The sequence below is a fragment of the Microchirus variegatus genome, assembly GCF_963457635.1.
Source record: "Microchirus variegatus genome assembly, chromosome: 3".
NCBI classification, from domain to species: domain Eukaryota; kingdom Metazoa; phylum Chordata; class Actinopteri; order Pleuronectiformes; family Soleidae; genus Microchirus; species Microchirus variegatus.
Genome location: NC_139804.1, coordinates 8,793,058 through 8,809,316, shown reverse-complemented (window position 1 = coordinate 8,809,316; position 16,259 = coordinate 8,793,058). Strand labels below are relative to the sequence as shown.

The 16,259-nt window shown below is 42.1% G+C and overlaps 1 protein-coding gene across 1 annotated transcript in view; it reads left to right on the top strand.

The window, feature by feature from the left end:
* The window catches only part of klhdc8a (kelch domain containing 8A), a gene marked incomplete at its 3' end in the record, with an annotated part of 48,202 nt that overhangs the window by 1,508 nt on the left and 30,435 nt on the right, over nucleotides 1-16,259 (top strand). Inside the window, exons 3-4 of the mRNA XM_083887137.1 lie at nucleotides 9,253-9,376; nucleotides 9,486-9,704. Coding sequence (XP_083743263.1) covers nucleotides 9,253-9,376; nucleotides 9,486-9,704 — 343 coding nt within the window. The remainder of the gene's footprint in view (nucleotides 1-9,252; nucleotides 9,377-9,485; nucleotides 9,705-16,259) is intronic.

Here is a 16,259-nt window from a genome sequence, read left to right as displayed (position 1 = left end):
GGTAAAGGATTTTAATGTAGTTCTTACTTTTCTCCAGGCTCTTTCCTCTGGGGTAAGAGGTGACACATTGTTGAAATCCACCTCGATTTCTTTGCCGATCAGGAACTCAGACATCTGCTTCTCCACAGACTTGTTTCCGATTCATCAGGTGCCGATGACCCGTTTTCCACAGCCGCCCTTGCGTAGGTCTGATGCTTAATCTTGAGGCCAGTCACAATCACCTCTTTGAGTCTTCCCTGCTGTTCCAGCTCCTCCACTCTGTTCCCCAGCTCCCTCAGCAGCTGGTCTTTTTTCGCATTCTCTTCCTTGAGCTGTTTGATTTCCGCTATCACCTCCTAGAGAGGTTCCATCTTCGGCCTTTGTTCATAGCGTCCAACATTGAGTCAGCTTTGGCGCTATTATCCAACCTGGTGCCGGCTTTAGTTTTCACCATTTTCTCTAACTTGCCTTTTTCTCCTTTTCCCACTTTTCCACTTTGCACATTATCTCACAGCCAGTAGCTTTCCTCATGGTGCTGCTGCTGCTGCTTCCGTCCTCCTCCGAGGAGGGAGGAAAGGTATGTTCACACAAGTATGTTAGTACTGTAACATACTGTAGAATACAGACCTCCAGTGTCATAACAGTGTGGTGTAGTGTGCTAATCTGGCAATAATGAGACCAAAAGGCACAGCTTATTAAAATGAAATAGTTGTTTCAGATAAATCTCATATTTGTTCAAAAATACTTGGTCAAATTAGTGAAAAGGCATGAACACTGATCAGAGTGACTGAATGAATGTGTGCACGCACATGTGTGCGCATGAGCGTGTATGTGTGGCTCGTGTGAGAGGTGTGTGTGTGTGTGTGTGTGCAGGAGCGTGCATGTGCATCTTGCCACCCCTTTCATTGCCGGGGCAGCATGTAGCATCTTGGGTGCCATAGGGCTATCTGGTTGGGTCCTTGCTCTCTCCCTGGGGGCCGTGGTCTGTGGGTGCAGTACCTGGCCATCTAGTGCTGGTGCCTTTTGCTGCAGGAACTCCCTTGGTGGTCCTTTGCTGTTCTGCTCTAGGGGCAGGATTGTGGTTGTCCACCGGATGGTTGGCCCTCAGGTCTGTTCTGTCTGCAGAGGTCATTGGGGGTTCTGTTCTTCTGTGCTGCTTGGGCCTGCTGCCCCGATCAACGTCAGGGCAGCAGTCTCACTAATCGGTGCACCAAGTGGCAGACTTACATGCACACACATACTTACACACAGACATACATTCTCACTAACATTAACACGCAGCATACCTATAGCTACATATATAAATTACACACGAGTCAATTTAGAGACGTACTTTGGCTGCAGTATCACATGAATGAGATAGATTTAGTTGATTGTGGCTGTTTGGTCTCTGCAGTCTGAATGTCTTTATAATAAACATCATGTTCTATTCAATGATATTTATAGATAGCATACATATGTAGTAGGGTTGTGAAGATTCACCGATTTGCATCGGTATTTCGATATGAACATATACGATGCGGTTGCATAAATGGTAAACGTCTGCATCAGTTCAAAATCTGAATGAACTCGAGATGTATCGTATCTAAAACATCTGCTATAATATAAACTATAAAAACTGGTCTATTTCTGGTTTGAGTTGTCTCCGCAGCCCGAGGCGGCGAGTCAGGTCAGAGATGGTAGAGACATGGAGGAAGAACCTGAAGTGACTCGCTAGTTGCGTGACTTTCGGCTTTTCCGAGCGTGGTGGAGAGCTGGATAAATCAAATGCGATATGTAAATTGTGCCGTGTCGCTGTAAAATACACCGGCAGCACAACAAACTAAACTCCTCACCTGAAGTGGTGACATGACTTGAATGTTTCCCAATCCCCGTTGAGACAGAGTTGTTGTTATTTTGCTCCTATTTACGTCAATATGTAAACACTTTTACACACAGAGCTACGCACATTTACTCACTTCTTCAGTGCTTCTTTTATTGTAAACAAGAACGTATGCACTAGTTGCTTAGTGCCATCTACTGGTAGCAAACGGTATAACACATTTCGGCTCATGCATAACAGTTATCTTTTCCGATTTTTGTTAAAGCGGAACTAGACCGGAAGTTCCTATTATCGCTGTTTTTTTTGGTGTGTATCTGTGTCATTACCTTGTTTATGAAGCCTGACGGTTCGAAACAAACAGTTCAGCCATTGCTGAGAACGTTGTGTTTTATTGTAATCTCGGGGCTCAACGAGATCACTGAAAATCCCGTACTAGTTACGTAAGCAGCGGTTCTCCTGAACAACCGATCGTCCTGCTCCGGGCGGTAGTCCGGGCACATCCGGTTGCGTACATTGAACCGCAGAAGAAGAATAACGTCCGTTGTGGAGGTGTTTCACGAGCAACAGTGTCTTCTGACTCTGGGTCTGACTCCGGTTTAAAGTCATAAAGGGACTGCGGCGGGGAGTCGTGACGAAGCTATTTTTAAACACTGTTAAAACAATGTTTTGATAATGAGTAGCAATGCATCCACCGCTCCAGAGAGGGAGCTGTGCTTCTGAGAGCTGACGTGATAGATTACGTCACTTCCAGATACCTGGCCAATCACAACACAGGTGGGAAGGCTCTACGCTGGCTGGCCAATCACAACACACTCTGTCTTCTCGGGCGAGATTTATGGCTGAAATATCGCGACTGACAAGCGCTTCGAAAAGGACAGATTTCAATCGGCTCGTTTACCACAACTAGGAGGATTTTGACCATAAAAACAACTTAATATATGTAAGTAGACCTCCATAACTCACATATATGTGCAACAGGACCACTCTATGTGACCTTTAAAGGTTATACTTGGATATCTGTGCACAGTCCATTGTCTCTGCTTCAAAGCAGTGTGTCTCAGAACATTCAAGCTCTCTCTGATCTCTGTTGTATTTCCCATGTTTCACAATAAAAGTCACAGCCAGCTTTAATGCTTTAAGTGCCATAACTTGAGAACTACTATGTATTCGATAGTATCATTTCTTCTGCAGATTGTGTTCAAATTAAATCGTAACGTATCGCACTGTATCGTAATAGGTGGGAGAATCGTATCGTATCGCTGGTAAATTTCATGAATCGTTAATGTATCGAACTGTTGGCAGTGTAACGAGATGCGTATCGTATCGCTTCGATGATGAAGATTCCCAACCCTAATATGTAGAGGTAAGTATATTCATGTCTGTGGGTTTGGGTTAGTGTGTGTGCAGGTAGTATGTACAGTTATGCTCATAAGTTTACATACCCTGGCAGAATTTACGATTTCTTGGCCACTTTTCAGAAAATAAGAATGATAACACAAAAACGTTTCATTCACTCATGGTTAGTGGTTGGCTGAAGCCATTTAGCCATGACTGTGTTCTCTCTTTTTAAATCATAATTACAACACAAACTATCCAAATGACCCTGATCAAAAGTTTACATACCCCAGTTGCTGTAAATTGTCTTGCTGTCTTGCATGAACTGCATGTTTGAGGTCTCTCCAGAGTGGCTCAATGATATTGAGGTCAGGAGACTGAGATGGTCACTCCAAAACCTTAACTTTGTTCTGCTGTAGCCAATGACAGTTCGACTTGTCCTTGTGTTTTGGATCATTGTCATGTAGGAATGTCCAAGTGCGTCCCATGCGTAGTTTCTGGGCTGATGAGTGCAAATGTTCCTCCAGTATTTTCTGATAACTTACTGCATTCATCTTCCCATCAATTCTGACCAAATTTCCTGTGCCTCTGTAGCTCACACATCCCCAAAACATTACGATCCACTACTGTGTTTCACAGGAATGGTGAAAACACTTAGTTCAATCAACTCTGAGTCAAAGTAACTCTGAGTGAAGCTTGTGCATGAGGATATAAAAAGCCCTCATCAATGGAACACTGATAAAAAAAATTGCTTGAGTATTAGTTGCAGAAAAAAATACATGTTTCGTTTTGATTATTCCACTTATTCATCAATATTCCATATGTGTTTGTGAGTACAGATGCAACCCAATAAGGCAGCAAACGGACCTGACAGCCACTAAAGATGAACTGTAAAAATGTAGTTCAAAGAAAACTACTACAACAACTTTTAAACATAATAGTCTCTCCAAGATGTGAAAAAAGGTAACTCAATAAAAGCAAAAAGGCTACTTTTATGACTTCTTTTCAGTGACTTGCTAAACTCCAGCTCAATATGATCTTGAACATGTACGTTTATAACTGGGGTAATACCTCAAAGCAAATGTGTGTCTGAAAAATGTGTATTCTGCTAAATTAAATGTAAGCACGAGTCAATGTCTTGACCTTATTCTGTACTTGGATCAAGTACTAAGTATTAGTACATTGTGGCAGAAAGAAGTAAAAAGTATACTAAAGTATAAGCTTTAGTATTAAAAGTATTAAGTGTAAGTGTTAGTATTAATGTACTTAGTCTTAGACCTTTGTTTATACTTTTCAGTATAACCCAAGTTTACTTCACTATACTATTTATAAGTATATAAAATAAGTATACCGGTAGTACACTTGAACTAGAAAGCACTCGGAGAGCGCAGATCTCCGCCAAGGCAGCTCAGTGCCTACAAAATAGGCCTTGCCGGCACACCTGGGTCAGACAGCCAGTGTTGTAACCAGTGATAGCGTCTATGGATCACGCCCAAAATTGAATCACTTGTCCCTGGTCATTGCGGACATTGCCAGATTTTCCTGATTCATCCAAATCCGTCTGTGACTTTTTGAGTTATGTTGCTAACAGACAGACAGGCAGACAGACAGACAGACAAACAAACTCAGGCGAAGACATAATACCTACTTGGCGGAGGTTAACTACCCTTTGCTAAGGGAGTTCTTCACCTCAACATCAATTGGCTCTTCAAGAAAAGGACAGACCATAATGTCTGCCACTGCCTTCAGTCTACAGGCTGCTATATGCTCAAATTAAGAGCAGGACAAACACAGGATTAGTTGAAGAAAACCTGCCAGCAGCAGGTTAGGTTCACGGAGTATGTTGCCAGGGTAATTGACTCAGAGTTAAGTTGAACCTGCTTTCTTAAACGGGCCCCAGAGAAACCAACAGCTGCTACACCAGTGTACATCACTTTTGGCCATAAAGCTATGTGTAAAGCTATCGTAGGCCAGTAGCTACTGTGGGGAAGCTCTGGCTTTGCAGCCTTGACTAAGGGTGTCACGTCCACATTTTACTATAAGGTTTCCTTAAATCTACTGCACATAACTGTTTAAATACCCAAAACAGATCTGCAAATTTGTAATTGAAACATTTAATCTAGCCCCAGGTGAGGCCTCCTTGTGCCTTGTTTTGCATCACACGATTTTAAACAGCACACAGTGTTGAGATTGTTTTTGTTGTCACTGGATGGCTAATTGTAGCATTGTATATTGTAGCAGTGGAATGTAAATAATTTCTTTGTTGACGTTGCTGTGCAGACTAGCTCTTGTTAAATCTAGTCTGAGTCCATGATTTAAATCTGTAGCTTACCTTTGTTCCCATCGCTTCGTCTTCTTCTGCTCACTGTGTGTTTCATTTTTCATAGCAGTGATTAACCTCCACTGTCTCTCTGGATCTGTGGGGTTCCACTAAAATGTTCTCCTGCAAGGTGGAAGCATAACAGATTTTCTTGCAAAGGGAGGTGACAATAGCAAGATGGCTGCAAGCGGCTGGAATATGGACCTAGACTTGTCCTTTAGAGATGTCACCTCCCGCCTTCTTAAGCTTTGTTTATGCTTGCGCGAGATACTGTGGCGGAGGGCATCGCAGACGGCGCACGGCCTACAAGCATGCATGGAGGGTGCCGTTTATGCTCAACTCATTATTTGTTGCAGTATTTGCCTCAACGGCAGGGAGCGTACAACCAAAATATTCAGTGAATAAGCATAAGGCAAAGGATAAACGTCCGCTGCCTTGCAACAGTACTAAACAACCACTTTCCGCCATTGAATTTTAGGATATCGCTTACATTGGTCTCAAAATTGCTGTCGGTATCTCTGTGTTTCATGCATTAGGACAGCCATCCCTGCTCCAGCAGAATCACCGGAAGGACTTTTCCCCCTGGGTCACCTATCTTTCCATGGGCTTGTCTTCCCTCATGTTTTTCCACGTCTTACGCCAAAAACCATCGTCTTTTTGTAATGTGGTAGCGATCTCCTTCCATGAATTTAATGTCCATTTGACTGTCTAGGTGCTCTCGGACAGAAGAGTCATAAAAATGCTTGAACAAGCGGACCTGCTCAGCCAGTTTTCCCTTCATTAAAATGAAGTTGGCGCATGCCACAGCCATCAAAGTTAACAAAATTCAGAGGTACACGCCCACCTTTTGGAGCTGAAGCGCCTGGTCTGACACAGGATATGAAGTTGTTTTTGTTGCGCGCCTGGCACACTATGGTGACCATAAACCTAGCTTGAGTGACATGTTCTTTAGCAACAGAAATTACAACTGATGTTGACCTAATCATTGGTCGTTGTGTTTGTATTAGCACACTGATTGTGCATTGACATGTTTAATGAAAAGTCAATAAAAAAAGTTAAACAATAATAATAATAAAAAAAAAAAAACGAAATTGCATATTGGAAATACTAAGTTAAACAAGTGAGCACCAACTCAACGCCACTAAATAATGACTCTGCCCATTTCTGTAGGTATTTGAAGTTTTTACTGGTCCTTAACATTTATTTGCTCAATTTTGTCAGTCTTCATGTGAATAGTGAGTCTGTTCAGAGATCCTAAAAAAAAAGTTGATTAATCAAGTAATCGGATAAAAAAAAGAGTTCAAAATTAAAATAATAATAATTTTGTGTTATCAAATCAAATAATGCATAATCGAAATGACACAGCCTTGGTGTGGTAACCTAACACATGGGTGGGTGGGTGTGTTTTTGCGTGTAGGCAATAATACTCTCTCTCTAAACAATTCAACGCAATATGCTCCGGTAAGCTACATTAAATCAGCTAACATCAATGTTCACGTTAAATGGGACCCCCCGATTATTAATGGGTATTTCTCACACTGTTTTAGGACTGTTAAGTCTTTTTAACTGATCTACAGTTTGGCATTGTTCAGGTTGATTCTTGTGTCGGATGTTTCTTCCTGTGACGGCACTCTGACCAATCGGCGGCCGGCAGTCTGGCAATGTCAGCATAATATTGTCTGAGCTTGCTTGGAACCTCGCCAGAGAAGGTACTATAAAAGTACCAGGTACTATGCTAGTGGAAACGCAACTTTACTGTGCCGTGCCAAGGTGAGTCAAGCCAGTGGAAACACACCAATAGTAACCCTCTGCTTTGGTGGAGGGACATATATGAGTGCGTATTTGTGATCTCTTTTCACAGGTTATTGACCTCCACCAGGAGGTATGTTTTTCGCGGGCGCTTTTTTGTCTGTCTGTTTGTCTGACAAGATAGCTCGAAAAAGTCAAGAACAAGTGATTCAATTTTGGCCATGATCCGTAGACTTTATCGCTATTTTGTGGGGGACTGAGGTCAAGACTTGTATTATTTATAATCAAGTTTGGCCAGTTTGCCTTGATGGTCACTTCTATGTTTGAACTACATTATTATATTTAAGTAAAAAGCTGGTGGTGCTTCCTCCTGTTGTCAGTGATATTTCCAGTCAGAATATGTTTATTCCATCTTACGCTACTGAGTGCTGTATGTTTCTTAATACTCAAACTCTAGCAGCACTGACAATAGGGTAACAATTATCAATATTGGTAATTAATAAGTTGTCAAAGAAATATGTAAATACATTGATTTGAGCATATGACAGTCCTAGGGAATACAACAATGGTCATTACACGTATGCTTTCTTACCAGCCAACAGGATTTTCATCCACGAGAGGAAGGTTTTTTTTTTTTTTTTATTCTGTAGCAAACTCTAAATTGACTTGCAGTCGCAATGTAATAATTGTAGTTTCAATCTGTTTCCTGTAGGTTGTCATTTACAATATTAAAGCTCAATACTACAAAAAATAAAACTGTACTTTCGTGGTTATAGTTTCCAACTGCAAAAAAATTTAATAAAATTGTATCTAGCCTTCCACAAAGAACAAATAAACAGTCTTTTCTGGGAGCACCTCGTCAGCGATGGATGAGTTTGCTTTCAGTGCAACGGTGCATTTGTCAGTGTCTGCTGGAAACACAGATAGATGTGTACACAGACTTATTGGCTACATGTAGGTTTTATCATGCTACTCTCTCCATCTCCCTGACCAATCTTCGATCCTTCGAGCCGTTGCCATCTTATTCCCAAACTAATCCCCAGCAGCCAAAACAGAGACAAATTGTCTGTCAAAGTGATCGATAGGGACAAATTAAAACAATATTGTAATTTTTCAATTTGGATTATCAGTCACAGAATTTGTTCAACCGTTATTTTGCATTAAATGATAAACTTTGGTGAGCTTTTACGTTCCTCAAAATTACAATAACCTACTTTTTCCACTTTTGTGTAATTTAGATGTATCATGGTTGACTTTAAAATAAAGGCTGTGTTATGGGAAAAAGATGAAACATTTATATCTTCAAACCTTAATAACATCCAGATTGTTTCCGTGCAACTATTTTACCTGCTGCACTGCAAGGACAAGCTTTATTTTCTTTTGTTTTAGCACTTTCGCCCACCTCCATTCTTATGCTGGAGGCGTCATCCTGAAGTGCCAGACATGGTCTCTGGATTTTTATTCTGCTGCTGCATCTGTCATGCTCTCTTGCCTCAGCCTGAGCTAACTTCTCGTCCAGCTCTGTGGCCGAGCATATTTTTAGCACCTGATTTTAAAAAAGTTTCCACCTGTGGGGTCTGGTTACTTGCTTTTCTTTTTCTGGGATTGTTTTGATGCACAAATGTGTCTCAGACTAAACTATAAACTGAATTCTAATGCATTTATAATTGACAAAGTGCAGCCCTCCGACCTCTGAGTCCCCAGACCCAGCGTCCTCGTTGGAAGGCTTGTTGGTGTCTTCCAATGGTTTTGGGGGTTACCGCCATGTAACATAATAGCCCCTCACAATACATTTAGGTCCATACACCTTATGGCCACAGCTCTGGTTAGTCGCCTCAACAATGGAGGCATGACCCATGGTCCGTTCGGACTCAATGTCTCCTGCCTCAACCGGGACGTGATCTGCCGGAGTTACGAAATGAAGCTCTTTCTCACAGGTGACTCTGCCAGACGTTCCCAGTAGACCCTCACAATACAGTTAGGCCCGCCAGGAATGACTGGCATCCTCCCCTGTAATTGGAGCCAACTCACCACCAGGTGAGTACAGGCCTCAAACCCGGTAAAAATAAGTACGCCCACACCTGCTTGCTGCCTCTCATTGCTTCCTCCAATGCCGACACCACGCTATGATGCTAACACACACCTGCAAGGCAACAAACTCTATGTGGCAGGTACTGGCAGATCAGTATGGCCATGTATGTAACTCAGTAGTTTGACTTTGTGAAATGTGTTTGTTTCTTAGTACAGTATTTGCTGAACAGCTGCATGTTTATCTTTCAGGTGGCCGTCAGTGTAAAAGACCAGTGAAGGCCTTTGAAATGTACGATTCAGAGACACGTTCTTGGACTACACTGCCCATGATGCCTTGCAAGCGTTCATATGGTGGTGTGATATGGGACGCAGCTGGGAGGCTCTGGCTGCTAGGAGGATTGCGTCAAGGGGGAGGACACCATAGCTCCAAGTTCACCAAGAACGTTAACATGTTTGACACAAACCAAGGTAGAGAAACAGGCTACACACTCTTACATTGCCTACATTACTTTCTTACACTTTGTGTCCCACGATTCAGCAGAATAACTTATCCCTTCATCTGGCAAAGACGCCCTAGAGGTAGAGCGCTTGTATCCAGTATTTGGGGGATTTGTGAAAGACAACTAGCAGAATGAAGAGTGGAGGCTAGTCTGACTTTGTCAGAATATATTAAAGAAAACACATATGCACAAAAAAATATTCCAGCTCATGATTCACAACAAGCATCACACATACATGAGCAAATGAAGGTTGAAAGGATAGATCTGTTTTTTTGAAGAGTGGTTGTCACAGCCCTTGCTGCACTGAGAACCAGCATAATATATACAGTATATAGTATGTTTGCCACTTTATCTTCTGTATTGATAGGTGTATATCAAATCAAATCAAATCAAATCAAATCAGATTTGATCTATTTAGCCCACAATTACAAACACAGTTTGTGTCACGGGGCTTCACAGGCTTGGTAACATCCTTTGTCCTTAGACCTTCGACCAGGGTAAGGAAAAACTACCAGGGAAAAAAAAACCTTATAAAAGGGAAAAAAGGTAGAAACCTTAGGGCACTTAGACACTTGTGCATCACCTACTCACAGTCAACACATGTGACTTCTACTTTCCCTGTGCAACTTCCACACAACTTGTCACATTTATTGCAATTGTCCATTTTTTGTAGTTTTTGCGGACTTGGCACTGCCTTCTCTTCGCACCATGACTTGTCGGGATTTAGCGCTCATGTGATCAGCAGGCAGTTCACTTGCGAGACGCATGATGAAATTTCTCCGTGCCATTGTGATACGTCAATGCATTTTCTGTACAGCACTGAAGCATTTATTGCAGCCAGGTCGAGGATTTTGTAAAAAACAACCACTGGTCATCTGCGCATGGGTGCTTTGACGGAGTATTTTCTCGCCATTTGATCCAGCACATCAAATGGCGAGTAGTAGGTGACCTACTACAACAGCACCGAACTTGGTGCTGTTGTAGTAGGTCACCGTGTCTTGTTTAGCCTTTTGCCCACTCGTGATTGTCACAGCTGTGTGGACAGTGCTCAAGATGCAGACACTTTTCTTTGGTTTGCCCTGATACACAGTTAGTGATGCGCTGTCACATCTCAGCACCTGTGTTGTGAACAGCGGCATTTGCTTCTTTACGCACGGGGGAAGCTCTCTTTGTATTTTATTCGCTGTGCCAACTAGGCTCATTTTCTTGGCTTGTTTTGCCAACTCAAGTGAAGTAAAAAGTTATCTGTGGTGATGTTCCAGCCCTTCCCTGTGTAAGACTCCACCAACTTCAACACCACACTGTCTCCAAGCCTCTGTCCTAGCCTCCGCGTCTCATCTCTCCCCAGGTATGGCGCACCATTCACCATGTATTTAGTTTCAACCGTTGCAACAAGCCAGAACTCAATACCAAATTTATCTGGTTTGCTGGCGATGTAATGGATGAAACTGCATCTTGCCTTTGTTGGGAATAGCTGTTCATCAACAGTGATGTTGGCACCCGCTTTATAGCAGGCAATGCTGTTCTGTACAAATCGGTCCCAAATGCTCTCTTTTTTGTCAAAGCACAGAAATTGAATAATTTCCTGAAATCTGTTGCGGGGCATGGTCTCTTTGAAAAATGCAGCTGACCAAAAGCTTGCCAACTCCATGCTTTTTCCACCTAGCAGACCACGGACATAGATTAAAGCTATGAAAACTTTGAGCCCAGCGACCGTCATGTCCCATGAGCTGTCCTCCATGGCTCTGTGCGCCTTTGCAAAAGTGCAGTCCCTGATGTGGTTCAACATCACGTTATCAAATAAACAAAAAAATGCAGTGAGGGCATCTTCAATATTACTCACTCCAGGAGATGTCGCTGCTTCAGGTGTCTTCTTCAGTAATACTGTTGCAGATTAAATGGGTTATACATTACATATCTTGTTTTTTTATCCAGGATTCTATCTTAAAATATATTGTTGTCGTATTATCACCCAGCCCTATGATTATCAGCTCATTCCTAGTTCTGCTGCTCTTATTAAGATGTTTTGAATATCTTTTACGCACTCATATTTGTAGCTAGCATATCAGGTTCTACATTATTTATGCAAAGATACACACTGAAAAAAGTCCATTCAAACTAAAGTAAATTGTCTTCATATAACGTGGTCATTTCAGTTGGTGTTAACTGAAGTATATACACTGCGATCATAACTGAGCCTGTCATCTGCTTGATGAATGATGATAATCCATACTGCATTTCCCTGGAGTCATTACAGTTGGCTAATTAAGAGATTGCAATTAGACACCACAGATTATGGGTACGAGCAAATCTTTTCTCCTGTGTTTCTGCTGACAACATCCATCTTCATTAAGTCACCTTCATATAAAAGGAGACATTAACCTCAACCTCACTGTGAAGAGGAATGGTTTTCTCCCCAAGCTCATTCCTCTCTTCATTCTCTCCACATTTTGTGTCCCACTGTGCAGCAGGATGACTTATCCCTTCATCTGGCAAAAACACCTCAGAATAACAGGTGAACAAACATAGGAGGGACCGCAGCAGGATATATGATCACTTTTAGGAATTAGAAGGATGAATGAGGATGAGTGATAATGTGAATGTATAATATTGTGTAAGACGGGGGACAAAAGGGAGATGGGAGGAAAGAAAGTGGCTTCCTGTCTAATTTTGGTGGAGATGAGATAGGAGATGAGCGGCAGAGGGAGGGCTGGAGATGAGGAGTGCTTTAGATTACAAGATCCAGAAACAGACTGCTTTATTATTCACTGCACCCAATATATCTCTTCACACACGCACATGCAATCTGCAATGTCACACAGTGATATTCTATGACAGTTCCATTCCATATCAGCAAGTATTGAGACGTAGAGTGGTAAATTGGTAGTACTGGGATTGTTGGCAAGCTGAAACAAGTACAACACAGAACACAAAGACTGGAGATGAGTCTGAGAGGACAAATTATTCAAAAAATATATTGTCTCTGTCTTTTCTCCCTTCGAGAGCTTTGGGATTCAGACATACCCCTCCTCAATACTAAAATCACCACAAAAAATACTGTTTACCTTATCTATTGGTGATTTGTCACAAGTCGCTTTTGACAAAAAAAAAGTCACTAGGAGGAGTCGGAAAGTGACAAAGTCGGCAAGTTGCCAAAACTGTTACCACACCCACCGCGGTAGCCGCTTCATCTTTCCTCACCGTCTCTTTCCCTTCTTGTTACAGAGGGCGTGGAGTCACTTGACTACACACGCTGTACACAGCCGAGTGTCTTAAAGGGACATGAACATGTCTTGACGGACAGCCAATTGGATCCTCCGGCTCAGGGCCGGTGACATTTTTTTGTGTCTACTGCTTGACTTTTTTGTTCCATAACCAGTGCCGGCCCTGGATAATTTAGTGACCTAGGCAAGATTTTAGCTGGCGCCCCCTTGCATCGCAGCAGTCAATTTCACAATCAACTTTCATACAATCACACAGAAAGTGCATGTGTGTATTCAAGATTTTATTTCTTTGAGTAAAAAATATCACACCAAATAAAAACTAACCCTAACCCTGGGCTGTGCAGAGGTAGACGGGACAGCAGCACCTGATGCTGTGTCACTGGGGGTTGTACTGAATTATTTGAAAAGTGCATCTGAAGAGAGAAGAGAAGAATATGTGACGACTGCATGTTACATTTTAATTAAAAAAAAACAGATGCTTGGTGTGCTAAACATGAGACTAATATAGATTAATAATGAAAATGTGATGAGATTCATTCAACTTTATTGTCATTGTAATGCCATTCAGTCTAACCAGAGTGCAAAAACCAGTAAAGTGCAGGGAAATTAGTATGAATGATATGGGAAAGCTAAGGTATGAAATATTAACAGTTATACACTTTAACTGCACTTTAACACTGATGTAAACTTTAACAAACATAAACTGTGACACATAAAACCAAAGGCTTACAACCACCCTATTACAAAGTGGATGGACAACTAAAAGCATTTTAACTGACATACAAGCAGGAAAGACACCTGTAAAATAACACCTAAACAGGCCTAACGTTGTTTCCAAATGTCCCTGATGAATTTAAGGTGGAGTAACATTAACACACGTCGACTCAGCTATTTATTGATTATTAAACAATGTTGCCATCGTCCGAAGTAAGCTAGCAAGCTAACACTCTGCTCCAACAACGGTAACTACGATGCATTAAACTATTAATTTCATGCACTTCATCACATTAACATTACTGTACCTCTATCTTTTTCACGTTTCAATTCCTCTTCTTTCCTTCTTTTCCTTCCTTGGGTGCCGGATGGCTTCAGTCTTTTGTACATAATTCCGATACAGTGTCATTAATCTTTTTCTTCGTCTCAGAGTCACGGTCCGGTCAGATTCAGGCAGCTGGCCTCTTGACTCCGCCCCCCTCACAGAGGGCAGGTACAGAGCAACAAACCAGGCACCCAGAAAAAGGCTTCTGCATTATTTAATAGTCTTTGCTATGACTTTATGTTGCTGTGGGCTTATATAATAGTTCGAAATAATAGTAGTAATGGCACTGGTAAAAAAAAAGTAGTATTTATATTTTCACAAAGTTTCACAAAGCAGGTTTAGTGAAAACTCTGAGTCTGTTAACCCTGAAATGAGGGAAACTCATCCGTTTCACTCAAACCAGAGGAAGAGGGGTAACTCTAGCCTGTTTCACAGAGCCAATTCCTATCTTAACCTTCAATCTCAACCCTTAATCTTAACTGGCCCTCAAAAGCAAGTGTTGAGGGTTATTTTGTCACTTAATGGGACACCCCTTAAATGCAGATACGTCTTCAGACTGTGGGGGGCAGAATAACGTGAAAGCTGCGTCCAGTCTGTCAACTCCAAAAAAGAAGAAGAAGAACGCATTTATGTCACGATTATTTATTACGATCCGTTTGTCAGTCAAGTTATTAGGTTGGAAAAAAATAATACCGTAATAACCTATCATTTAGTGATAAGATGATACTCGGACATATTCAGCTGACAGTTACCACACACCACGGCTTATTGAAAAGTAAACGATAGCAAACGATCGCGTGTGCGCAGCGGCTGGCTATTGACAAAAGATCGTAAAATAAAAAATAAATGTTACGCAACAATGACGTCAGTAATCCATAATTTGGGCCTAAATTAAGATAATACAATGGCTCATAATTTTTATATCTCTATTAACAAAGATAATACTTAATTTGTAGCTTACTCGTTTTGCTGCTTTCGGCGCCATCTCTATGTCAAAACACGCAATGCATTCTGGGTAGCCCTTGCTCCCAAGGGTGGTCTCAGAAAATCTCAATATTGAGGGCGATACAGCCCTTAAACTTGCCCCTCAACTTAATTTTTCTGAGAATCGGGACAGCACTTGCACTAGAGGAAGTGCGCATTTTTGAGATTGAGGGTGAAGCAAGGAATTGGAATTCACCCATAAGCTCTCGGTCTGTTACCATACCATACTTCGGACTAATATACATTGAGACATTTTGTTGGGCCCTAACAGTATGGCTGAAATCTATTGTTCTCTGACTAAGGCCTGTATGGGACTACTACTAGGGACAAGTGTTGTGAATTAGCTTTAGCTAAAAACACTATGATGCATGCATCAGATGACTGTTCAAAATTGTCTATGTTTTTGTATCTGTCCCTATCTAAATAAACCTTAATAATAAGTATGCAGGATTCGAAGCCTGACTGTGAGTTAACAACTCCTGCAGGCTCCAAGACCACATGGGGTTTATGACCGGAGAGCCCCCTAGGGGGGGCAGAATCCTTTAAGTCTCATTGGCCGTCTCTGTTTTATGATCCCCCGACTGATAAAACATATAAATTGGGAGACAGAACTTTCTTTTTTTTCTTGTTCCTTCGCTCTTGCCTGCTGCACTGGTTCCTGCTCGAGGCCCCTGGCCCTTGGGCTGTGCCCTCCGACATGCGACACTTCCATGTAGCACGAACTATGCGCCTTTTGAAGAAGCCGCCCGCATCTCCGCCGGCGCATCGCTCCATACCTGACGCCAGCTCTGCTTCCACTCAGAGACAACGAGGATCAACAGCTGTCCGCTGTGAGCCAAATAACGGCCCGTCCACACTCCACGGCTCCAACAAACTGAACCGAATCCATGGAATGACCACAAAACCTGAGATCCGCTTACAGTAAGAGGCAAATGTGTTCTGGGCAGAGTTAGGTTATATTTCTGTGTTTGTTAATTTTTCTTTGTGTTGAACGTGTTGGACTGCGCATCCACATGCTCGCATCATAACCACATGTTTCTTTGTTTACGTTTGGTGTTCGTTATTGTGATTTTACTGTTGAATGCGGAGCATACGCTGCAACGCTGCGCTCCGCAGGTATCCTCCCCTGCTGTGAACGAGCAGAGAGATCACGTGGTGAGCTTGATGGCTGTTTAAACCTTACGAATCACAGACTGGCCTGGCGTTGCCTACGTCAAGTCTGTATGTGTGTTTTTACTGCCATTGACTTACACGCGATGCTGTTTTCAGTCACAGA